This window comes from Thamnophis elegans, chromosome 3, assembly GCF_009769535.1.
Source record: "Thamnophis elegans isolate rThaEle1 chromosome 3, rThaEle1.pri, whole genome shotgun sequence".
Taxonomy (NCBI): Eukaryota; Metazoa; Chordata; class Lepidosauria; order Squamata; family Colubridae; genus Thamnophis; species Thamnophis elegans.
The window spans coordinates 111,988,450-112,015,793 of NC_045543.1; the positions used below are offsets into that span (position 1 = coordinate 111,988,450).

At 34.5% G+C, this 27,344-nt stretch overlaps 1 protein-coding gene across 1 annotated transcript in view; it reads right to left on the reverse strand.

Annotated features, from left to right (window-relative positions):
* Positions 1-2,739: 2,739 nt before the first annotated feature.
* RASGRF2 (Ras protein specific guanine nucleotide releasing factor 2) overlaps positions 2,740-27,344 on the reverse strand; it is a 107,116-nt gene continuing 82,511 nt past the window's right edge. Inside the window, exons 19-27 of the mRNA XM_032214424.1 lie at positions 16,808-16,920; positions 14,917-14,977; positions 11,932-12,035; positions 10,841-10,925; positions 10,089-10,286; positions 9,184-9,263; positions 7,654-7,771; positions 6,737-6,805; positions 2,740-5,724 (exon numbers count right to left, since the gene is read on the reverse strand). Of these exons, the coding sequence (XP_032070315.1) occupies positions 5,632-5,724; positions 6,737-6,805; positions 7,654-7,771; positions 9,184-9,263; positions 10,089-10,286; positions 10,841-10,925; positions 11,932-12,035; positions 14,917-14,977; positions 16,808-16,920 (921 nt within the window). The 3' untranslated portion in view covers positions 2,740-5,631. The remainder of the gene's footprint in view (positions 5,725-6,736; positions 6,806-7,653; positions 7,772-9,183; positions 9,264-10,088; positions 10,287-10,840; positions 10,926-11,931; positions 12,036-14,916; positions 14,978-16,807; positions 16,921-27,344) is intronic.

Below are 27,344 nucleotides of genomic sequence, written 5' to 3' on the forward strand. Positions count from 1 at the left end.
CTTTGTGTGATAAACATTTAATAGGAAGTTTTTATTTGTTAAAGATGAGTTATAATGGGTCTCCAATGACTTTCAACTTTCATGTAATAGAAACATCGTAGAATTTGCTTCCATTTTAGAATAACTACAGTGATTTTCTCTAACAGAAATTATTGCTGAAAAATAAATATTTTAGAATTCAGGTTTCTTGTCCATATAAGCTCCAAGTACATAGTATCAAAACCTTGTGTAATTACTTCTACCCACAATGTGGATTAGGCTGTGTTTGGAGAAATGATCAATACACTGAAATAGGTTTTGTTCATAATTTCATGTACTTGCACAATCACTCCTATACATTTTCATCTGTAGCTTTCATCCATCCTGAAGATAGGGTAACCCGTTTTTCATTGTTCCCTTCTGGTCCCACATTGTTCCCACATACACGCGCACACACATGCACACATCCCTCATATGCATTGCAGATTTGTGACAATAATGTGTTTTAGGTACCCAGTGCCAGAAGGACAATCTAGCAATTTGATTCATTGGAAGAACTCCCCCAGACAAAGACATGCATGCTTCTTTGTAGTTCCATTTGTGAAACTCCCAAGTTCATTTCCTAAATACTACACATTCTGCTTTTTCGTGATACTGAAGGGAAAGCCTATTAGTTTGGTAAGATAAGGGCGGCATTATATTCTCCTGCATAGAATGGAAGAAGAATATTTGGGGATATGGAAAGCACCTGAGAATAAGTTAGAAGAGACTCTTGAGTCCAGATAAGGAAATGGAAATCCTCCCCCCCCCCCAGACTGAGAGCTTAGAACAGAGGATTGAGTTATGAAATGCAACTGAAGAATCAATGCTGCTGCTAAGAACTGAAGGTATAGTATCAGTTGATCAATCAATCAATCAAGTTGAAAATACAATAGAATTGGAAGGAAGAACTTACTTTCCAGTCACCCATGATGGAGCAAGGAAGGGAGTATGCTATGTCCTGACAGCTCCAGGTCATCAGAGAAGGAGGCGGTGAAGACAGAGAAGATGATAATGTGAAGGTTGAAGATGATGCAATGGTATCCCATATTCTTGTGTAAGGTAAAACTATTTTTGTTGAGAATGATTAGAACTCCTGCCTAGAAGAGTGCCATGAATTTCCATATACACATACATGTGCAGGGAACATGACATGGTGGGGGCATGAAATTATGGGGGTGGGCATGTGAGCATGTGCGATAGCGCCCGCAGGCATGCTTTTAGCACTCGAAGTGAAAAAGGTTCGCCATCACTGCCATAGACCATATACAGTCTGAGATTGGCTAGAGAAGGTTTGGTGATACCCTTGCCTATGTCAGAGAATGCTAACTAGATGTCTTTTGGAAGTTAGTCTCTATATCAGCAGTAGATCTTTAGTATAAGCTAAATGGATCTGAAGCAATCCTCCTGTAGAGTTTAGAAAACAGTTATAGTCCTACCTGCTTCTCCTGATATTCCACAAATGTGAGGAGCCACATTAAATGTTTAACATTTACATATTTTATTATAATTTAACATTTCAAGTTTATTAAACTTTTAAAAGTAAGGAGTTTTGTGGAACTCCTAGCACTAGCACATTGAAATTTATCTTATCTCCCATACTAGTTGTCATAGATCGATCCATTGTGAAAAATAATCTGTGTGATTTGTCTGTTGTGTGTCCACCATGTAGACTTTTCTCAGAGAAACTACCCAATAAGAGAGATGAAAAGCAAACAACTTAAACTAAAATATAAAAAATATGAATGCAGTATTGGAACAGGCAAAATGTTAAAATGGTTGAGGTTGATATTGGCTGTAATCAAAATCATTTTAAAATGAGATTTACAGCTGTTCTCCCTTACCCCGCAACTGATCATTATGCATGGTGACATAAATTTCATCAGTGAAGGAATATACCTGTTTATAAATAAATCAGGCAGGTAGAAATAGGCTCTTGACATCACATCTAAATTTGCATAAGACTCCATTAGTACAAGCTTTTAAAAAAGCTTTTAAAGATAAAAGCCATTTAATTTGAATTGGTTTTTTTTCTTAAAGACTAATAATATTGCTGATCTGAAAAAGTTTATAGGGTTTTTTAAAGTTATAATGAAGCATTAGTAGGCCATTAATTCTTTATTAAAAATTGCTATTTTAAAAGACTATTGAGTGATATACCATAATATACTATATAGTTATTTTACAAATGGGATAACTTTGTCACCTGCTAGAGATACATTGATGTATTTAACAGATTAGGTTGCAAAAGAACACTATTTTTTTTTAATTTCATCAACACAATTTAACTATATTGGCATTTATTCAGAAAACTGCAATAAAATAATAAATGAATAGAATATCAAAGATATCACGACAGTTACAAAAAAAAGTTGGGATTTGCTATTTTGCTTGAATGAAAGGCCTACAATACAGAATCTGTCCAAATGCAATAATACCTGAATGATTCTAATATACCTTGAACTTATTTTCTTAATTAAATCTTCTAGGAACTATATTTTAGGATAATGCTAGACAGTATTGAATATTCAGTAGGAATATTGACTTCTCTCCTCATGATGGCAGAAATATATATAGAATCCTTGTTAACAACAATTAATTTAACGTTGCTAAAGATTTTGAACAAAAAGGTCAGAAAACAAGGACCACACAGAATAAGAGTTATCATATAATTTAATGGAATATGTAAATTAAATAGGATAAAAACAGATATAAGCACCTTCGGCTGCACTTAGAATCCAAAATAGGCAAAGTGCCCCCTGAAAGGACAAAGCTACTATTATAAAATGAAATACAAGAAAATCAAAATAAATTACAAATCACTACATTCACAAACAATTTTCACAAAATAATGTATAGGTTCTAGATGGAATTTGTGAAGAAGGGAAGCTGATTCACTCTAGAAGAAAGAAAATAACTAAAAAGTCCTGCCTTGAAAATTAGTGTAGTTCTGTTAAATAACTGGTGCGTGAAATTTTAAAAATTGTTATTAACACAATGAAAATATCAGTAAATTATCTGGTGGTCATATAATTCATGCTTCTATCATGCTCAAACTGCTATTATCTTTTTCTGACAGGCATTTATGAAAAGAACAATCATCTTCAACAAAAGATAATAAACAAATATCTATAAATAACATTGTTCACAATGAAATTTACCATAAATACTTAAACATGCCTACAGCATTCCTATTTAAGTTCTTCTGAAAACTTAACAGAGTATTTTATAATTCCTTTAAATGTGCAGTCACGCGTATAGTTATATAAAAATAGGGTTTTAGAATGATTAAATTTCCTACTGAGCAGATAATGGATGGGATCTGTAATTAGACAAAACTAGATTTTATGGGCTGGCAATATAATATAAATGGAGATAAAAAAAACCTGCACAGATTAATTTTCCATTGTCAGAGTTTAGCACTAAGTATTAAATTCTCAAATATGACCAAATGATCATCCTGTTTTAAACAGTAATACTCCTGAGAGGTTTAAGGGGATTTTTCATCTACTGGCTGAGACTCCTTGGAAAAGCACACTTTTTACTCTAGTTATTCAAAAGTGATATTAAATGCATTTTTAAACAATTGATTTATGTACTCTTTCAATTTAGGGAGACTACTTTTATTTAGGCAATCAAAGACTATGTATGTCTGAAAATGTAAATTGATCTACGAGTAATCTAATCTCCATAAACTTAAAAAAATAAATCTGTTAGTAACATTCAAATCAGATAAACAAAAATATTTTTTCTGCCTAGATAGTTTCTGCAACAAATATTTAAACATATTCTTCCTTCTAAAGTCAATATGAAGAATGTGAGATTAAAATATTATTTACTCTTTCAAAGTTTAAAAAAATAGGATAAACATGTTTTTACTTTCCAAGGATTTGACAAATTACTGCAGTTCAAACAATCTTGTAATCTAAAATTCATGGGTGAGGGAATATAATATACACAGATTGACTTGTAGCAAAAAAATATAAATGATTATGCAAAATAATTTGTAATTCTTATAAGATCACGGCTGCAATACAAGTATGTTTGCTCAAAACTCTATATAAACAGTAGACTTAATGTACTGTTCAGTGTTGGAAATTTTCTTTTCTTTAGAAGAAAATATGGAATCTCTTTATTAATGGATGTGACAGAGCAAGTTACACTTACAGAAACTGGATTTTATCATTATTAAGGTGATCCTGGAGTAATTATTGTATATAGACACATGCATAATTACACATATACACTTGTAACTGCTAGCCTAGTTACGTAAAGCTCAATGATAGTTAAATGATATTATAGTGCCAAGGAGAGTGATCATAGGGTGTAGTGTTATCCATGAAAAAGTAAAAGATTCAGAAACTCTACATCTTCATAACTTGTTTTAAAGAGCATGAAAATCCATCGGAACATCAAAAGTATATACTATTTAGTCCTATTACTTCTCAGGTTAACCTACTGACTATAAGTCACTAGCCTCGGACGCCAATACAGAGCTGAGGGTTACTTATTGTCTTCAAAGGATTGGGGGGGGGGCAGAAGGCAAAAAGTCGATCCTTATAATAGGATATTTGATTGGAACTATTTTCCAGTATGAAAGGAAAAAACCCACTCATTTCATCTACTAGTGCATAGGAGAAGACATCACAAACTCATTAAGACATATATATTTTAACAAAGGTTATATGACAAATGCGCTATTGGAAAACAATGTACAAATTACCAAAGAGACTAACCTACTATAGAGACAGGGTTACCACAACATTGCAATATCAATCCAGTCCCTTCTAAGCTTGTATATCGAGCAACCATGCAAGACAGTGCATTAATTTGCATACCAGATCATCTCACATATTGCTATTATTAGAGAATGAATAATATATTTAGACTATTAAGCTATAATGGCACACTGATATTTTTCAGTCTTCTTTTGGTTTGGGAAAAAGGAAAAATTTCAGAAAATTAATTTATGAACTGACATCTTCAGTTAAAACGAAGAGTTTTAGGGTATCAAAACAGGGAAGCTGCTGGATGCTGCAGATGCCAACTTGCCTGTTTTAATACTTCTTGCCGTGCCGAAGGAATTATATGAACAGATTATTCAGGAAATAATGCTGTTACATATTACATCGTTGCTTCTACAAATACTCTTTCATTTACAATAGACTTGATAAAGTGCAAAAATTTGGTCAAAATACCTAATAAAGCATGCCTTTTGAATTGCATCCAAAGACAGATAGACAAGATTTCTTCCTCTAGCAGCATGCTATCATTTATTCAATTCTAGAAAAATGCTGTATTCAGATTTCATTCTGTGATCTCCTTGACTGGCTTACTACTGTTATTGCCCATCCTTTCTTTAGTCCTTTATTTGTTTTGAAATCTCTTTCCTTCTGTCAAGTGACAACCATTTGACCCACATTTCTGCTACGTGGCTCCGTTCCTCCAACAGTTACTTCTCTGAAAAAGTATCTCTGTGAGACTCTGCATCCCTTTAATGGAGAAGGGAATTTCAATTTTTCAGCTTTTGCCCCTTGCATTCTGTAGAGGCATGCCATGCATATTTTTTCCATTAGACTAAGTTCTTGGTGGCTGAAGAATAATATTGGTTTCTCAGGCTGGCAATCTTGGCTCAATTTTTAGGGATAGCTCGTAAAGTGTGTCCTCATCTATGATGAGGCTTTTGTCCAACAAGTACTGAGTGACCTGGGAAAACAAATATAAGAAACAATTGTTTAGTGATGTTGGAATCATTATACACTTTCTTGAATAGAATTGTAGTTTCTGTCAAAATGAGATATTTCAATCTTCTTTGATACAAACACGAGAAGAAGCAGATATGTGATTTAGAAAAGAACACAAATACTTTTTTTTAATGAAGACGGCAGTCAGACAATTTAGTCTGCCATAACCCCACCAGCCTTCCCATCAAAGCAATGTGGCTAAAAATCACCTTCTGTGGGTTATGTCTAGGTTGTCATCTCACTCAATGCAAAGTGATGGCTACTTATACAGATCAACCAAGAGAAGGAAGGGAACCTGTTTTTTATGTTTCCTCTTTGACTTGTATGGTCATGCAAAAAGAAATTGTGAATAGGAACCAGTGGTGTCCAGGGGGCAGCAAGAGATCCCAAGAGTGTCATCTGTTGTCATGGTGTCATGACACAAACCCTTTTCTTTTTCTATGTGGTCACATTAAGGTAAATGTATAGGTTCCCCTCACACATATGTGTCTCCATTTCAAAGCCAAAAAGCCAATGCTGTCCGAAAATGTCTCCGTGGTCATGTGGCCAGCATGACTAAATGCCGAAGGCGCACAGAATGCTGTTACCTTCCCTGGTTCCTATTTTTCTACTTGCATTTTTAACATGCTTTGGAACTGCTAGGTTGGCAGAAGCTGGGACAAGTAATGGGAGCTCACTCTGATATGCGGCGCTAGGGATTTGAATTGCCGACCTTTCTGATCGACAAGTTCAGCATCTTAGCCACTGAGCCAGCGCATCCCTTCTGTGGTCACATTACAGACATGGAAAAGAAGTCAAATTCCAGCAAATATTGGGAGACAGCTTCTGCCACTCTGTACCTCCCAAATGCTGAAACTTGAAGTCACAAATCTCTTCACATACTTTAGTGATTTAAAAAAAAACGAGGCAGCATTTATTACTACATTCAGAATAAGGTATAAAAAGTGGTAAAAGGAGATATGAAAATATTGTACCTTTTGTTGATGCTCTATTCGATAGGAAGCCTGTTGGAATTGACGTATTTCCCTGATAATATGCGATATCTGTTAAATAAACAAGTATCAATTTGTTGTTGAGTTTTAGAACAGTGGTTTGAATTCTATTTTTTTTATATAAAATTGTAAAATATAGCAAGGTTTATATTCTTTCCTTTTCTTTCTGGAGCTCGTTTAGTCTCTGAACAGTTCATCCAAGGCCAAAAGCAGGATTGATGCTCTAACCCAGTAGAATTAAACAATAAAAAAACTATTATTTTACTGTAATTTTGGACTTTCCACTTGAAAAACTGTTTTCCCAATAGCATTTCCCTGATTGTCCAAACAGGCAACAATGGATATGGCTTATCAACTGGAGCGAACGAGATTTGGGGAGGTATATTTGATGTTACTGGGGTAGCCTAAATTCTACAGTAGAGAAACTCGTTTTTCTATTGTTCTTTCTCTCCAGCTCCTTTTTAACTGAGGGTATGCAAAATGAGTTTTTGAGTGGGTTTGAGTATTCCAGGCTTTACTGGGTAGATTAATTTTGTTGTGAGTTACATTTAATACCCTTGTGTTTAAAAAATATAGAAAAAATGGGTATCGATTCTGTATTTCCAAAATAGTGCTTTTTAATCCAGTTCTGGGATGATTCTCTGTTGCCAGAAACACATAGAAGGAGTTTTGACTGGGTTAGTGTCTATGTTATGGATGTGATAGATACTGGGCTAATCAAGACTACAATACTGATTCTCTAAAATATGCCAGTAGATGGTGATAGAACATTGATTGTAAATACAAGGATCAACAATTGCTTCTTTAATTTCTATCTGAACTAACTATGAAATATAATCTTACATGTTGATACCTATAAATCCTTATAACTTTTTTAAAAAACCTGTAAAAAAAATTACCATTCGCATTTTAGAAAAATTGACGAGGCCTTCTTCAGTAAAGTTTGGTGTTCCTTCTTCAATAAATGCCAGATCTGTGAGGTACATCCCTAGATATGGCACCGAAGGAGGATTGCAACTGCAGAATAAGAAAAGCCAGCTGTCAGGATTGTAAGTTACAGACAATCTTTCCTCCCTTTTTCCACTATCAAAATGTATGTCAAATAAATAGCTTTATTTAGAAGTAAGTTGCACAATATCTAGTAGTAATGACAGCTAGTCTTCAACTTACAATTCATTTACCATTCAAAGTTATAACAGCACTGAAAAAAGTGACTTAAGACAATTTTTCACACTTGCGACTTTTGTAGCATTCTCATGATCATGTGATCATGTGATTCAGATGCTTGGCCACTGACTCATAGTTATGACCGTTGCTGTGTCCCAAGATCATGTGATGCCCTTTTCGATCTTCTGACAAGCAAAGTCAATAGGGAAGCCAGATTCAATTAATAACCATGATACAAACCAAACAACTGAAGTGATTCACTTAACAACTGTGGCAAGAATGGTCATAAAATGTGGCAAAACTCACTTAGCAAACATCTCACTTAAAAACAGAAATTTTGGGCTCAATTGTAGTCATAAGTCGAGGACTACCTGTACTCTGAATACAGATAATTAGAACAACAGCTTTATAAAATACTATGTTTATTAGGATGAATTCATGGTATAACCGTATTATATTTAACTTTCAGATTTGATTGTCATTATAGTATTTTAATTAATTTGATTAATTGCAGGGAACTGGGTGAATAACAAGGCAATCTCCAGCCTATGGACTACCGTAGCCTACAGACTACGCACCAAATCCAAACATAACCTTTTTCCTCTAACATATTTTTGTGCCGAGAAAACAAAATGTCATTACTTCACTGAGTCCTTCAAAGAAGAGGTGTCAAAGTTCTTCTTTATCATCTCTTGCACACATTATATGCTCAATGAAGCTGGGATTATTTTTCTCTAACTTATCCTGCATAGAACAAGCATTCTTCTATTCCTCCTTCATAGAAGAACTGCAAGAAGAGGTTTTTGGATGCAAGGGAAACAACTTTGTAACAGGAGCTTCCATTCTACAAAACAGGGCTGTAATCCAATCTGCCATGGATGTGATGGTAAAACAGCCATTCCTGTTTCAGGTCTGTAACTTTAACTAGCTAAATGAAAAGGTCACAAAAACATTCAAACTTTAGTATCTTCTGTTGTCCTTATTACACAGATATTAGGGAGACAAACAGCTCAGAGTAAGAAGCAGGAGAAAAAGAGACTGAACTATTCCTGAAAAGAAACCTATTAAAGAATATGGAAGTGAAGCCAAATTAACTATCACTGACATAGTTTTGATTTCAGGTTTCAATCAAAATTGTTTCAATGATTGCTATTTGCAGAAACAAAGGACCAATGCTTTTTTTAAAAAAAGAAATAGTCTGTCATCCTCTATAGATGCAAATTTTAAATCATACAATAATTAGAACAAAATAAGAGACATACTTCTTGAGTGTTTCTCTCAGATTTTTAAATCTTCCCTCAGATGACACAATCTTTTGAAGTTTATCCATAAGAGCTTTAGTCTACAAACAAAAAATGACAAATATGTAATAGAACACAGAAAGGGCTTCCTAAACAAGAATTTAGCTTCAGAGAAATGTGTAGTAATCTTCATTAATCATAGCCTACTGAAATAAGAGGCTGGCACAGAAAAACCTTTATGTGTGTATTCACTGTTTTGTTCAACTTCTTAAAACACACATATCAAAGTCTGTCCTACCATATATTAAACATAAGTCCTGAAACAGGCTCATCATAAAATTGTTTAATTGAATTCATGGCTGCATCAGATATTTACATGAGAAAACATGTCATTTTTACAAGAATATTTAAACTGCTACAGTAATACATCCAGAAATGCACCCTTATGAAAAGAATACCAAAAATATTAGGTTCAATAAACTACACAATTTTCTCATCATGAAAGTAATTTGGTGCTCAACAGTTAGATCACGGGCTTGGACAATCTTTCTTTCACTCAAGAGTAAGCCTTTTTGTGGTTCATACTTATGACCGTTACTGTGTCCCATTGCTATGTGACCTTTTGTGACCTTTTGTGACCTTCTGATAAGTAAAGTAAATGGGGAAGCCAGATTCACTTAACAACCATGTTACTAACTTATCAACTGCAGTGATTCACTTAACAACTGTGGCAACAAAGGTCATAAAATGGGGCAAAACTCACTTAACAAATATCTCACAACAGAAATTTTGGTCTCGGTTGTGGTGGTAAGTTGAGGTCTACCTGTATATCATTAAAATAATTCAAAAATATTTAAATCTACAATTGTACTTGATAAAATCTGTTTTTTAAAATCATGTTGTCTCAGTCAGTATTAATTACTTACTTGTTTAGAAACCTTTGCCCAGGTTTTCTTTAGTCTGTAGATTGCACTTCTGTTGAAGGCTGATGTGATTTCAAGGACACCATTGTAGTTGTGCAGACAACGGCAAATATCTGCCACTGCAACCCATTTCTCAATGGTATTAGCACGGGAACTGATATCAGTGTAATTCATAATTTGGGATGCTACAAGGTTGCTCATCTAAATGAAAGAACTAGCACCATAAATATTTGCATTTACAAGACTGAATTAAACATATATTTAAATAATGATTTAAATATGTCTGGCTTTTAGCAAACAAAATATTTATTACAAAAATGACGAAAATAGGACAGCTTTTCCCAACCTGCTGCCCTTCAAGAATATTGGACATTCTGATATCACATTTGAGAAGTGCTAGATTGCAAAAGCCTCTAATAAAACAAAACAAAAACGAAGAAATCACTGAACAGATAGCAAAGGAAACACTGTACAATAGATTCCAAAAGCATACCAAAAGCAAAAAAGCAATATGATATATAAACAGAAACAATCAAAATAATAAGGAACAATTTGTTTTACACTCAGCAAATTTCTTAGGATTCTACTTTTTAAAATGCTTACTAGCAAACTGCTTGGTTACTCTTTAGGAAAACTGGAATCCTTTGGTAACGTTTATTTTGGTTATCTTTGGTAACTTTTATGGTCTCAGAAATATTTTTAATCTAGCATTCTTATATTCTTAGAAAGTATTCTCTATTTCTATTACAACTCACATCATTAAAATGTTGGCTGGTTTTCATAATGTAAGGTGTTCTTTCATTTTTATCCAATTTCATCCAACCCTGCCCAAGAAATTCTCTGGGGGAAAAAAGAAACAGCAAAAAACAGAGAATATTTATTTCTGTTGGCTCCATTTACTTTGGCAACAATGTCACAATTCCGGAATGAATTCTTCTAAACTACTAAAAAGGAATTGGTTATAAATGTAAAAGCCTTTACTTAAAGCCTTATTAAATCAGCAAACAATGTTTGTTAAAAAACACACCATGTTTTCCTTGGTTAACACTCTTTAGCCAGATCTTTAAAGTAAGAAGAATTAGGAGAAAAGTTCTAAAACTTTTATACTAGAATAGGGTCCCATTAAAATCAACTTATTTTCCTATTTAACATGATCACACAGTGTGAATCATGTATATTGCTTCATATAACTTCTTTACACTCATTACCGCCTTTCCCCTCCAAGCATGATATTCATGAAATATGTTTTGAAAATAGTAGCTTCTTCTCTTTTGCTGATTAAAAAAGTAAACAAAGTACAGACATTAGGAAACATAAAGCCACCTTCTACAGAATCAGGTTGGTCATCCATCTGGCCCATATATGTCAATACTGTCTAGAGATAGTATTGAGGCTTTCAAACCAAAATTTCACAAAAGATTATTCCAAGTTTTACTTAGTGATGTAACAAACTGAACCTGGCTCATTTGTATTCACAACTCAATTCTCTACTTTTGAATGGTCCTTTCCTGAATGCTACATATTCAGCCTTTAATGGCTTGCTATCTGTCCTACAAATTGGCAGCACATACAAAAAATTATTGTTGGTTCTTTGGAGATTTATTATGTAGATATGTTGGTGTTTTCAGGAAATAAACTTCATCCTGCTCACAAAGAACAACTTAGAAATACTTTGTTATTACTGCCTTGCGCTCCGATATTAGACTTTCATGATCTGTTTATGCGGAGAGATTCCATTTCCACTGTATCCATTGATCCATTCCAATTTTGTTCAAATTCTTGTATTATCCAAACCTTTGCTTAGAAATATTTTCATTCCCATAATAATGACTGAAACACCACTTACTCATAAGGTATGCCTCTGAAGACAATGTGATCTAAGAGAGTTATTTGTTCAGCAAGTTCCATCGCTGATAATGTTTCAAAACATTCTGGTTTTGGACACTCTAGCTATAAGGAAAAAATATATATTTTAAACTGTTTAAAATGCAATCTTAACCTTTTGGTTTGTTTTCTACAATATTAGATTGATAGATGTTCTATCAATTTTATTAGTCAGATTTTATTATTTATTGAAGGAAAATCCTGAAAGCGAAAAGCACTTATGTACATATGTTATTTAAGAGAGAGGGTTAGAGCAAAATCATCCAAGTAGTCACTGAACTGATTTCAACAGAAATAAAAACTAAAATACACTGGGGGAAAAATAATCTTCCGTAATGAATTTTCCTTTTTGCCAATAATTATTTACTCAGATTTTTAAAAGTTTATCATTTTATACAAACTAATGAACTTCTCTCAAAAACTTAATATTTTATTGTATAATTCATAAAATTAATACATTAAGATTTTAGAAATTAAGAGTGCTTCCAAAAGGGCATTGACGGGATATATTCTCATTTATCCATAATTGAAAACAGCATTTCATGAGTTCTTATTTCTGAAACCGAAAATTGTTTTCTTAAAGTTGGAAACTAATAAAATAACTTCATTGCAGTTTTCTAATCTTACAGAAGTCCTCAAGTTATGACAGCAATCTCCATCCAGATTTTCTATCACTAACCAATAACACATCACTTGATTACATTTAGCAACGGCAATTCTAGTAATCCCAGGAGCTGCCATTAGCCAGCAACTGTGTAGTTCATTAAGAAAGGACCTCAAATGGCTATAGTGCTAGGCGAACAAGCCAGCGGGCAAGAGCTACTGCGAGGGGAGTGGGTAAGTGCCACAAATGGGTGCTACTGAGAGGAGGTGGAACATAAGCTGTGGGCAGGTGCTACTGAGTAAGGACAGATTCACAGGTAGGCACTATGGAGCAAGGGTAAGCCCATGAAGCTGCAGATAGACCAGTGTGGACCACTGGTAGGCACTATGGAGCAAGGGTAAGCCAGTGAAGGCTGCAGATAGACCAGTGTGGACCACTGGTAGGCACTATGGAGCAAGAAGAGGTTGGCAGGAGCTGCTGTGGAGCATAAATGAAGAGGGGGGCTACAGAAGACTTTTCTTGGTGGCTTCCCCATTAATTTGCTTGTGGGAATTAAGTAGGGCAGGTTGCAAATGGTGAGCGAATGAGCGAATAGGCGGCAATATAAATTCAATTCATTAATTAATTATGTGGCCATGTAACTGGGTTTAAATACCTGTCATTTATAAATTTGAACAGTCACTGAATGAGTGGGTCTAATCTGAAGACTACCTGTAGTTGCAAGACTTGAAATGTGCCTTGTGGCTTTTACCAACGAAATTCTTTCTGTAAAATTCTAGGACATTTTTCCCCTTACTCCTTTCATTTATAGATACAGAACATGAACACATATTGTGCTGGAAGTAAGCCACTTCTCACAAAGAGTATTATATTGCTATTGTTTAAAAGTGACTTAAATGTATTACAGCAAGCAACAAACTATTATGGTATATCTGCATTTTCTTATCGAAGACCAGGTAATCCTCAGATTACAACCATTAGTTCAGAAACTGCTTGAAGTTATGACAGCACTGAAGAAAGGCCGCACACAGGTCCTCCCAAGCTCCATTTTCACTGGTAGAGAGTTGCAGGAGGCTGTTGCAGCCAAAAACATAGTTCGGGAGCCTGTTTTCTCCAGGAGAGTGCTCAGGCGCCCCCGACACAAGTAATGTCGAACTGTCCACGCACACCCTGGCCACACCCACCCTGGCCCCCCAAGGTCAAACACAACCCTGATGTGGCCCTCAGTGAAATTGAGTTTGACCCCCAAGGTCAAACACAACCCTGATGTGGCCCTCAGTGAAATTGAGTTTGACACCCCTGCACTACTAAATGGCTACTTAATCAGAACCTGGATATTCTTGAAATGGACAGCTGTATTTGGGTTTCTTTCTCTTTTTTTCTTTTAAATATTTCTTGTACTTATATAACTCTTGAGATTCTGAATATGCCTCCTTGTGGAGTCAGACACACTTACAAGGGTAAAATAGTATATATAATGGGGAGTTGAAAAGACTTGCTAATACACAATTCTTAAAATAAAAATGCATTCTATATGCAGAGTATTGGTGTTCCTAGAACAGAATAGGAAAAAGAAGATTAACACAGTAAATAATACGCCTGGATCTTGAACAAGCTGTCAGTTACATGAAGCACTCCACATTGTTTAAAACTTTCTGTGCTTCAAATTCAACTTGATATTTTCTCTACATAAATAACTCTTCCAAGGTTAGCAGATTTTCACTTTTTAAAAATAAGTTCCTGTTTATGTTTTAGTTACAAATTGGCACTGCAATTTTAAATAGCCAATTGAGGGTTTATTTGAGGAACTGCCTCCACCTGATTTACATGTACTTGTCCATCAGGTTTGGAAGAAGAGAAATATTGTTGTTCCTTCTGGTGAAAGAATTTCGTCTGGTGGGGCGCAGGAGATGGGCCTTTTCTGCTATGGTGCCCACTATTGATTTTACTATTGTTTTTTTAATTAAGCAATACCTAGAATCACTTTTCTGTGAGATGGATGGCTATATAAATAAATGAGTTGTGTAATAAAATATATAAAGTAATGATATATAAATAGTTTCTGAAGGTATGACTCATTTTAATCAACTTCCACGGTATATTGAAATGAAAGTTCCACATTTTTCATAACATCTCAACAAACCAAAGGTTATATTCATAGCTATTTTGTTTCATTGTAACTACTGGACAGTTGAAACACCTAATGATCAAAGGAAAATATAACAGAGAGTGATGTGCAAAAAAGGCAGTAATAATGGAATAGTCAAGCATAATTTCCAGAGAGTAAGCTCAATTTACATAAATAAAAATAAAAATAACATATATTTATTTAAATAAACTCACCATCTGCAATATATCTTCTATTTTTAAGTGTGTGTCATCTTGATCATCCTGAGAAAGTGTCCTAAAAACAATTAGCAATATATTTTATATCACAATGAAACTTCTGCAGTCTTTTGCGCTATTTTTAATGTTTACCTTATAAGTATTCCAAGTGTTTATTTATGCTTATTTATTCTACTAGCATGCTGTCAAATCATTGCACACTCATGGTGGTCTACAAAACAATCAATAAATATAAATACTTTAAAGCAGTGTTTCCCAAACTTGGCAACTTGAAGATGTCCGGACTTCAACTCCCAGAATTCCCCAGCCAGCATTTGCTGGCTGGGGAATTCTGGGAGTTAAAGTCCGGACATCTTCAAGTTGCCAAGTTTGGGAAACACTGCTTTAAAACAATATGTAATCAAAGTTACAGCAATCAAGAATAAACTATAATGCTAAATTATACTGACAGGAAAATTAATTAAAAACAGGAAAATTAATTAAAAATAATACAAATAAATGAATAAATCATTCAAAGTGAAATAAATTGAAGACCGCAAAAACAAGCTAACCAAATGCTTCACAGGAAAATTAGTAGCTGCTGAAACATTATAGGAGATGGAGGAAATCTTAATTGTAAGGGGAGGTATTCTGCAAAGCAGGAGCAGCAATTAAGTCTCTGTCTTTCTTCTCTTTACTTCAAGAAAGTGGGATATAACCAAAAGCTTCCCTAAGAAGAACTTACAGGATGCATCTTCATGACTATTTTGAAATAATACCTAATAAATGATAGCCATAATTTGTAATGTCTCTTCAGAAATAAGTTCCGCTGATGCCATGCAAGTCTTGCATTTGCAGGATGATTTTCAATTGCAATGTTTCTAGTACTCTATAAATACATGCCAGATACAGTATATTCAATTTATATTCCACTTAATGTAAAACATGTCTTCAAGATGACATGGAATTATGAAAAATCATTCATTGAATCTCAATATTTAATCCCTTGCAGATCCACTGATACTGATTCTCAGATCCACCATCTACCAACCTATTGTAAGGGTATCAAATTATCTGAGTCAGCTGTGTAATACAAAAGTCAATCATATAGACATCACTATAAGCCTACCTGAAAGTGAGGATAGGGCTTAGAGTAAATAATACCAAATGCTCACCAGACTAACACTTATTATGTTGTTTAACAACAGACACACTTACTGTAGACTTATATACCATTTCATAGTGCTTTACAACCCTCTCTAAATGGTTTACAGAGTCAGCATTTTGCCCCCAACAATCTGGATCCTCATTTTACTGACCTCAGAAGGATGAGAATCAAACTGCCCAATTTCTGGCACCTGGCAGTCAGCAGAATTAGCCTGCAATACCGCATTCGAACCACTACGCCGCCACCACAGTATAAGATGTTATACAAATTTTCTGTAGCTGTTCTTGCAGAACAATATTTCGGCACTAGTTCTTTCAAAATGTTTGAAGTATGTTTTTGCTTTTCAATTGTAGCACTCAAACTGTTTGGAACTGGAAATTATTGTTTTTATCATGTAAACAAGTGGCTTGGGTGACTTATTGGAGGGCCTTAACTTCTCAAATTGCTTGTATGTAATAAATTTAGAATGTTCATATATTTTTAATTTGCAATCAAACTTTTGGTGAAAAGAACAAAAGGATCCTAAATGATACCCTAACGGGGTATAATTTTGCACTATATGTTCCTTAGAGAAAGATTAAAATGGTTTTAACTATGAAACAGTTGATCAATATCACATTTTTGTAAGAAAATTAGATATCCCCCTTTTTAAAGTGATACACTGAATCTAAACATCTGAATTGATCACACTTCTGTTTCTTTTATACTACTTCTGTTATGAAGCTCATAAATCCTCTTTACCTCAGTATATTTGCTGTAGCTTTTCTTTCTTGTGGCAAAAGGTCAGGGTCTCTCAAAACTTCTTCTAGTAGATTAAGAACACTCATCTTCAATTCATTATTTAATTCAAAATCCTGCAAAACAAAGTTCTTCCGGTGAAAGAATCATATTACAGATTTATACTTTGTGAGAATGATAAATATTTTAAAATAAATACCTACATTTCCTTTTGCACATTATAATTTTCTGGTTTATTTGTTACAGTTGTTTGTACACCACAACCTAGTCCATGAATATCATCCTCTGGCAACTGTAATTATCTGATGTAAATCAAGTTCCATGCAAGCCAGTTTTGAGCAGCTTTTACAATTAATTCTTATATGATAGTGATATTGTTTTACCATTATCCTATAACTTAATTCTATGTTGCTTCATTAAATCCAAAACAATTACATTACTTAAGAAAAATTGGTAATAAGCTGACACTCCTGAGAAAAATAGTTGTATCATCTCTTATTTTTATGTAATCTACTCTTTAAGGCACTAGAATATTGTGGGGTAAAATGCATGAAAATGGAAACTTAAAGTTTGTCACCATTTAAAACTGCACCAAAGTTTCAGTTTTAAAGACTGCATCTTCCTGAAACATGTGTTTTTCACTAGAAGTGCTACAACTTGACTTCCTTTAAATTTATCTTCAATGTATGTAAATTAGCATCCAAACATTTTTTTCACCCCAAAGCTTAGCTTAGCAAAAATTTAAATGGGTTTAATAGTCCTTAACTATTTTACTAGAGTCTCCCAGTACTTTGTCATATTTGTTTTTATTTCTATGTACAGTACATAAATTTTGCACATAAGAATATTCCAAAATACTATTTCCTTTCTAGGTTCTTCGGGGCTCTTACAGAAGAAGTTGCCTCCAGAGTTCTGACCAAATTTTCCCACTTCCATGTACATTTGAAATTTTAACTCACCCAAGCATTTTTTTTCTTTCCATTTTAATTAGCTCATTTTTTAGTAGAAGATAATATGGTGATCCAAGCTTCATGTTCTTTTAGGGCCAATTAACAAGAATTATAATATATAACTAGGATATTTAAGTGAAATCATGGGCAATTTTAGGCAAGAAAATTAGAATCTTTTATAACTAGAGCCCATGGATTCTAGACAATATCCAGAAAGTTTTGATTTACAAGTTAAAAGCAGCAGAAACATATCTAAGAAAAGTGAGCATTTTCATAAGCTTATTGTGGAACCAAAGCAATTTATAAAAATAATACTGGACATCCCATGAAGTTCAATTTTTTAATGAAAAAAGTTTGCTTCTTGTTAAACCAATTGAGACTTCTCTCAATATGGAATCTGAAAGAGGGATACACTCATAATTAACAGCAGAGTTTATGGAAGGAGACATTATCTGCACAAGGTAGATAATTGGAATTCAGATAATTTTAGGTTATTAAAAATAGTATTTTTACATAATTATTTTCAATGCAAAGAGTGGATGCTTTATAATGGGGAAGAAAAAGCTACACATTATCAAATCAATAGGCAGGTAGCTGATCTGCTATGTGACTATGGAATCTCATTTATCCTTAAAAGTATGTGTTTATTTATCTCAATCCTACAAAACAACAATCTGATTTACTCTTTCCTTCCTATTTAATAGATGTCCCTTCCTCCATCCCAGAAACAATTAAGACTACTTCAAAAAAGAATATGGTAGAAGATAGCCATCAGTAAATTCAAGTGTTGAAATATCTTCTGTCGATGTTTCTGCTTGAATTAATTGAAAAGCACTAACTCAAGTCATTTATATTTCAGGTTACTGCAGATGTTTCAATAAAGGATTTAAACTAAAAGCTTCATGTCTCCAAGATTTTGTAGCAGTCTCTTTTATAATGAATACCATCACATGAGAAGCAATTCAGAATGTTTCCATAGAAACAGAAACAATTATCACCAGCAAAGTTCTTGAAACTCCTGCACATTTAACTTTCCATGTAGCAATGAGAGAAATCTGTGTTTGAATTTTGTGCATATCTTTTCAAATAATTAACCAACTAGACATTTTCCTGAGATCAGAGTTCTCTTTTATTTAGTCTGTTTCATGTTTTGAGTTTGGTGTACTTTTGTTTGAAGTATTATATAGCAGATTGCCATGATACCAGTTTGTCTGCCTGTTATTACTTTTATAATAAGATCTCATCCTCAATAATTTTTAACAAGACATGTTGAAAGGCCATGACAGTAATGTTATATTAGATTGGGAATGTCATGCTTTGTGTTTCTAAGGAATAGTATAGAAGAATAAAAAGAAAATGAAATATATGCTTGAGAGGCTTCTGAAATAAAGATTTTGACAAACAATAAATAAAAGTATTTATTTGGGCTCTTGAATACATTGAAACATGTAGCGTTTGTCGGATTTTTTTCTATATTTTTTAATCTATGTATTAATTTGAAAACGAACTGAACCTCGTAATGTATGTTTGTCGAGAATTTGAGTAAGTGTTGTCCACAAAGGATTAAAACCTGCAGAATGAGTGACACAAGTGGCAATCAATCAAAAATCAGGATCTTTTAAAACCAGATCCCATGGATTTTCCAAGTTTATTCACATGCACAGAAAAAAGCCTCAGGCTTCACTCATGACATTCACTATACTTGTCCTCCTAACATTTTGACAAATCCTTCTGTAGACACTCACGAACCTATCCACCCATCCCTTAGCAGTTCTAGAGTATACTAATAAAGCCAGAAGTTGTTTTAGTTTATTTCTAGTAAGAAATAGTTACTTCTGTAAGGTTCAAGCATAAAATTATATATTTTTTTTAAAAAGTTGTTTGATACTTACAGCTTTGCAAAAAGAAATTTCAGAATAAATGCAGTTTATTAGCCAGACAATGTTCTATGGCTGGAAGATGGAAGCTAAAGAAGCTGTCCTAATAACTTCCTACTCCCTAATCACTCAGTAAATAGAATGAGAGAGACATAAACAACAGTTTGATGATATTCTCCAGTGGAATAGTTCTCCTCTTGTGAGCTTGCACCAAGAGGTAGCATGTTACAGCTACTACATAATCCATTGTCATTTTTGAAGGTCAAAGTTAAAGTTGAGAGTGAGCTAAATTCTCAACAAAAATGTTCCATACCAAGTATCTTTTAAGTAGAAGGAAAAGTTAACCTCTAATAGCTCTTTCAGTCTTCCATGCAAAACTTACACTGCATGCAAAACTTACACTACATGTCTTAAATGCAGATACTGTGGTTTTTAAATATACTCCCATCTGAAACATGCCAAAATGGAACATTTTCCGACCAAAATCCTTTTCTGCTTTTTTCTTACACATTCACCATTGTGCTGTGTGAAGAAAAATGACCTCTCTAACACTAGAAATGAAGTGGGATGTATTACTCTACATCTAATGATCCTTGGCCCTAGCATGAGTTTTTACCCTGAGTGAATTTATTACACACAAGATAAAGAAGAATGCTAATAGTATTTGAAGTGCCATAATGTATTCTACCTCTTTGTCTGCCATGATAACCATGCACATTAGAAATCCAGTAGAAGAAAAGAGGAAGACATGTGTTCCTGTTACATGGAATATGAGACAAGGAAGAAAACGCTTAAGAATAAGGCTCTGAAATTTTATGAGTACATTTCTCAATGTGTTGTGGTTATACACTTTTGACACCATACTCCACAACTACCCTTTCCCACCAGTTCAGTATCACTTGTAATGGAAATACATTTTATGTGAGGAATTTTGGAGGAATGTAACTTAGAACAAGGGAGGGATAACTGAACACATTTAGAAAAATACTTAAAAGGAAACCAAAAGTTATCTAAAGTGCAATTCTAACTGTGAAGTTATCTTACTTCAACATATACTACACATTCTTATTTAAAGTGTAAATAAGTTGTCTTTATTTTATTTATTTTATTTATGTTCTACCCTTTTTATTTTTATAGCTCAAGGTAGCATCACAGAGCCTCAGTAAGTCTGGGCTAAGAGAGAGTGATCAACACTCAATCAGCTTCAGTGCTTAAGGATGACTAGAACTCAAGGTTTCAAATTGTCATATTGCCTTCCTGATCAAATTATCACTTTACTCAATATATATTAATTACCTGCTTATCTAGTAGCTTTGATTTCTGGCATTCTCAAAACTATGTAAGTAAGTTTCTTTCACCTATTGTTTCCCTCCTTTAGTTTCACTGAAAGCCACATGGAAAGACTGTCCTATATTTTTAATGAACATCAGTTTTTTTGTTATGTAAACACATGGAAATGTAGATGGCTTTAATTACAAACAAGCAAAGAGGTTTTTTTTTCTCTTTTGAATTCTAAATTATGTTTATTGTGCTAGTATGTCACTTAAGTGTTGCCTCAACAATGGTGGTAGCTTATACATTGATTAAAGAAATAAAAAAATAATTGAAAAATATATTGTACACCAAATTGAAAGTGACCATCACTCACAGATTAGATACAATGCTAAGATAGAGATAGTTAAAGGAGGAAAAAAGTACTCCACATGTTGCAATTGATAACTAGAAAAAGGGGAGAAGTATGAATGCGAATTTAGTTCACATAGGTTGCATTATATGGCACACTTAATTGTGTTGATTAAAGGACAACATCTTGTAAAAATCAATTCCAGTAGTTCCATTCAGAATCATTATCATAAATTGTTCTAATATATTCTAAGATAAATTGGATTTATCAGCGCATACTGCACAAAATCAAGACCAGTTTAACTCATTTATGAGCATAAAGACATGAATCTAAAACAATCCCACAAAGCAATATTTCCATCTTCATTTTTCTTTTAATTTTCATTCCTCCCCATATCGTAGTAAGCCTGAAATAAGGGGATAAAAAGGGAATGAAGATAGCTAAGCCACTTCTTGACAAATAGTTCATGACTCTCATCATACCACAGAGACTTAACATCTGGGGGAAAAGTCCCAGATATTTTAGCTGGGAGAAACCATCCCAAGATAGTTTTTGAGGTTTCATTAGGTCAGTTAATTGTTTTCATCAATAATGTTCCTTTGGATCACTGGGCAATTATTTTTCCCAGGAACTGCAGTAAACTCAGTATGCTGACTCTTGAAAATGCAGCCATATTTTAATATTAGAATTAGGACTAAACCAGTCAATATCTATACTAAAGATTTCACCACTGACATCAAAGTCTGTTATTTTGACTGTACAAACATGAATATCAAAATAATTCATCTCACAGTAGGAACTCATCAAGATAAAATTCAACAAAAGTTCACCCTTCATCTGTCTCTCTTTTACCATATTACTCATGATTAAGTAATAAATAAAATGTGATGTAAATATATTACTACTTTGAATTTCTGGCAAGCTACTTACTTGTATTATTTATACTGTAACTAAACTACAGAAACTGACAGACAAGGTAAATATTAAGAGGAACATTCAAATCTCTCAAGCAAATAAGCTGTTATCTTGCCAAAGATTTTCATTTCCTAGTAGTATTGTTTTAATTGAGTACAACTTCTACATAGCAGCTTTATTTTGACAGTTATTGATAATAATTTCATTTTTATTTCTTTTAATTTTGATTTCAAATTTTTAAACATTGGAAATGCAAGCATATTCTTTATTTGTTTTCAACAGCTATGCTGACAAGAGAATTCTGAAAATACTAGTTAAAAGCCACCAGGTGAAGTCTGATGGTGACGTCTGTCTGTAGCATGAAGTAGTGCTGGGCGAAGGGTGACCTGTTTTTCAAGAATAATTTGCCTATATATAAGAACAAATTCTGCCTTTCTTAATAAACTTCCCTTTCTCTTCTTCTGCCACTTTTTGTAGCTTTATTGTCCTTGCCTCTTCCTGTATTATCTTCTGAAATCCAAAGCCAAACAAACTGGAGTACATTACTCAAAGAATCCAGTAAGATATACAGCATTCCCGGACCTCTTTATCTTGACAATGACATAGCTTATCTTTCTGTTTTTGTGACTTCATAATAGGACATTTCCCAATACTTTTCTTTAGGGTGATCTGTTACATTGTACTAAGGAAGCATTTTTATATACTTCTAGGTTGCTCCATGTGTTATCTTACTATTTTCAGCTCTTCAAGTAGCTCAAGCCCTCCATTGTGGCATTTCTGTCCTACATGGAATACAGCTATCTGCGCAACTATTTGCTCATGCATCTAGCTAGCCTCCAAGGAACTTGGGTTGTGTTCACAGAAGCTAAATGCATGTAACATGCTGGAAAAAGAAAAGCAGTATAGCTTGCCATCACGAACCTAAGAATTCTGCGTGTCAAATTAGAAAGTACATTTGCTATAGTATGTTATCTAACACTGTGCTTTACTGAGGCGAAATGCAAATACCTATGAGATGTTGTGACAGAAAAGCTGTGGGAGTCTTGCATTCTGGGTGCTAAATATCCAACTCACATAATGGACCATTTTTTTATGAAGAGCCAATATATCAAAGAGTAGGTGTTGAGATTCTGATATAACACAGATATCTCTCATCTCTTTTTAGAGAAAAGGAAAAAAAGTTTACTAAGAATTAAGCAATCAGTTAATAACCACAGAAACATTAACAACACTTTTCTTTAAGAGCTTTGTATGGAGCTCCAGATGGAGATCTGGTCACTCTATCTTCCTCCATCTCTTTCTCATTTCTTTAAAACTACATACAATGTGAAATCATCAACCTGGGATTGGGAGTCAAACTATATATCATGAAGTCTTTGTCCAAAAGGTAAAACATGTAAGGATGTAATAAAGTCTGGTGCAAGTACATAAATCACGATATACAGTACATGTTGTCCCACTTTGTTCTGTTTTCCAACAGATACCTGTAGTTTCAGACCCCTTTTCCTAATGTTCTTTGTGTTTAATAAAACTGTGTTTTATTTTTTTATGTCTTACTGCATGTTATATATTGTATTTATCATAGTTTAAATACATTATGTATAAGATTTGCATTGAATTTACATTTTATATTTCCAGGAAATAAAAAAATGTTACATAGATTGATTCTCAAAATGTTAGAAGAGAAGGATATTTTAGGTTTAGAGAATATTGTTCTCAATATTGCATCCCGAGCTGTCTTTAATATGACGTTCCTATAAATGAATTCAAAATGTACATACAGTGAACATGTAATAAGTGATATACATTGATCATAATGCCAAATAAGGCTGTACCACTGTGTAGATTTCATCTCCAGATATAGAGTTGGGTAGCTTTTTCTTATACAGAAAAGGAACAGCTTTGCAAGATGAATTCTTTTGAATTTGCAAAAGGCAAATGAAGGTACTGGTCGCTTTCTATAAAGCCCTACATGGCACAGGACCTTGTTACTTAACAGACCATCTATCGCTCACAGTATCTGCTCAGACTACTTCAATCTAGCAGGGTTGGCGTGTTCCAGGTTCCATTGATTAAACAATTCCATCTGTCTGGACCCCAGAATTGCACCTTCTCTGTAGTACCTGCCCTCTGGAATGAGGCTCTCTCGATTCAAATGGCTCCCATCCTACTGGTATTTCCTAGGGCCTTAAAACCTGTCTTTTTCCCCAGACCTTTGAAGGGAACACCCCTCTCTTCCTTTCTGTTCCCCTCTTTGTTTTTCTTTGCCATTATTTTCTCTTATCTTGTGCTGTTTTTGTGGATATTATGTTGTTGTTCCTTGTTTTAAATTTATTTTAACAATTGTAAACTGCTCAGTGTTGCTGGGAGTGAAGCAGTGTATAAATTTAATAAACTATTATTAGTAATAGTTGTATTTGCTGATATTTCATGAGATTCATAATCCAAAACTGTAAACATATTTTAGCAGAAAAAGAAATTAGTTTGCATTAGTTTTTAGTGGCTTATGTTTAATGAAAATGTCCCTTTCTGATCCCTGGAAAATAATTTGCATAATGTTTATCTAAAAGGAGTAGCTGTGATTAAAATTGTATTTAGCTACATAACTTGCTATCTAAAGTTCAAACTAAGGCATAGGCAGCAGCTGAGTCTCCTGGCTTTTTATTCTTACTCAAGAATCTCTAGATCAGAAGTGTTGTCCCTGGTCTGACCCTGGTGCTGTTCAGGAATGCTGTTCAGAAAAGGCTCCCTTAAAGTTAGGGCACTAGGTCAGTAATGGCTAACCTTTTCGTCATTGCGTGCCGAAAGCATGCATGCATGCCCCCACACCCCTCATGTAATGCGTATGTAACATCCCCCATTGCCCTGCCCCCCTGCATGTGTGCATGACCTCCATGCTCCCTCCCCGCACATGTGTGCCCCCTTCCCCCATGCCCCATTTTGGGCCTAACAAACCTCCCTGAAGTCTCCTGGGTCAAAAACAGGACATGGGGGCCACCACTGCACCCCCTCCACAGCCCGTTTTGGGCCTAGCAGGCATCCCTGATATCAAAAACAGGGCACGCGGGGAGCATCCCCTCCACATGTACATGTGGCAGAGACTCCTGGCCAGCAGTAGGCATGCACACATGCATGGTGTAGCTGAGCTGGGTGATTGCTCGCGTACCCGCAGAGAGGGCTCCACATGTCACCTGTGGCACACGTGCCATAGGTTTGCCATCATGGCACTAGATTCATGATAATTCTGATTCTTTTTAAGGACAGGAAGAGAGTCTAAACAATTAGACAAAATGTCATAAATTGCATAATGCACATAAATCCACAATTTATAATTCTAAGAATAATTAATATATAAATATATCCTATTCAGATTGTCTCAGCTATGCTCATTTTAAATGAAGCATAATTGTTAATATAATATAAATGACAAAAAATGAAAGATAAATGACCAATTCCAACCTACCCTCTTGTCTCGGCTGAGAACATATCTCAGGAAAAAGCTAGGCCTTAGCATTTGAAGAAACCACCAGTTATTTCTTAAACAACTGTCTATCAAATCTGGTTATATCATTAGCTTAAGTATTTTAATAAAAATGACTGTAATTTTTAAAACCCTTTTATTATTTTGGCAGCTTAATATGATATTGCATTGTCTCAGAGAAGGCCAAGTATTTAATCAGAATATTGTAGAGTAGGCCTTATGATTGAATTAAAAACTTGAAAATCACATGACTGATTAATTCACACAGCTTCAATCATAAGTCTTGTGCATGTAAATGAAGGCATTACATAAATGCATAAAGCCAAAAGAACAATTTTATTTATGATATTTTAGTTAGCCAAGTTAATTTGGAAAGCAGTAAATAGTTATGGCATAATTTTCAGATATACTTGGTCTAATTTGGGAAATACTTGTTCTGACCTACACTACCTGAGAGTGTAAAAATCAGACACTTAGTCCCCCAAAACCTTTTTATTTCACAGCTGTGAATTATGTTTATTCACATCCTGTAATGAGTCACAAATAGTCTGTAAAGAGTCCAACAGAAGTCTGCCACAGTCTTTCGGGATAAGGCTAATAAAGCACCCACCTTTGAAACACTGGCAAAGAACTAATTGCCAATTAGCTTTACAAGGCGAAACGGAGCAGAGAGTCAAAACAGAGATTCAACTGGAGTTTAAACCAACAAGAACAAACAAAGTTTCTTCCTGCAAAGGCTCACGTGCCTTTGCTCCTCCTTTATGTCTTATGGGAGGGGCCAATCATCTCCAAGCCTTTCTCCCAAGTCACCCCTTTTGTCTTAACTGTTCTTACCTTTTGGTAGCTCTGTGCACGAGTCCATTGGGAACAGGCTCTCCCTGTTCCTCTGCCTCGCTGATGTCCTACTCTGGAGACTCCAGAGTCAGCACATAACTCCCAGATGGCCCTGTCCCTCTCTCTGCCTCTGACACAGAGCCTCCAACACAGAGCCTTCCCTAGACTCCAAGACCGGCCTATGTTCCTCCCCAACTTTCTCACTGTCCGACTCTCCTGCCAGCTTTGCAGGCCGCTGTCAGACCACAACAATACTCTGACGTCAATCTTGACATGCTAAATCCTTATGATTTAATTCTAGGCAGGCTTACTTGGAAGTGACCTATTTGACTAAATATGCTTAGGTTTGAGCTACATAATTACAATTAATTAATTATTAATTAATCACATCAAGGGGATTTCGAAGTTATTTTTTCTTATGCACATACTACTACTGCAAGCTTCTGTACATCTGCTTCAAGAAAATAACAGCAGCATATTGTACATTTTTTGCCTTCATCTCTTCATGGTTTTCTACTAGGGCAACAGACTATTTGTTAGCATGAAACTTGTTTGCTGTATTATTCTTATGTTAATGCATTTCCATGTGATAATGATCTTATCTAGGGAATCTAGTTAGAAAGGGAGCCTTCTCCAACTGTGCTCATCAAGTGCTATTATCTTGTTGCCAGGCAAAACTATCCAGATGATGGGAACTGTATTCCAGCACAATCTGGAAGGGGACAGATTGTAGACAGGTGATGTGGATCAATTTCATTGCTGCTTAGATAACTACATCAGTGGGCCAAGACACATTATACACACCATCCAAACATTATTTGTTGTGTATAAAGCTGCTGTGCCACAGTACCATTTTTCA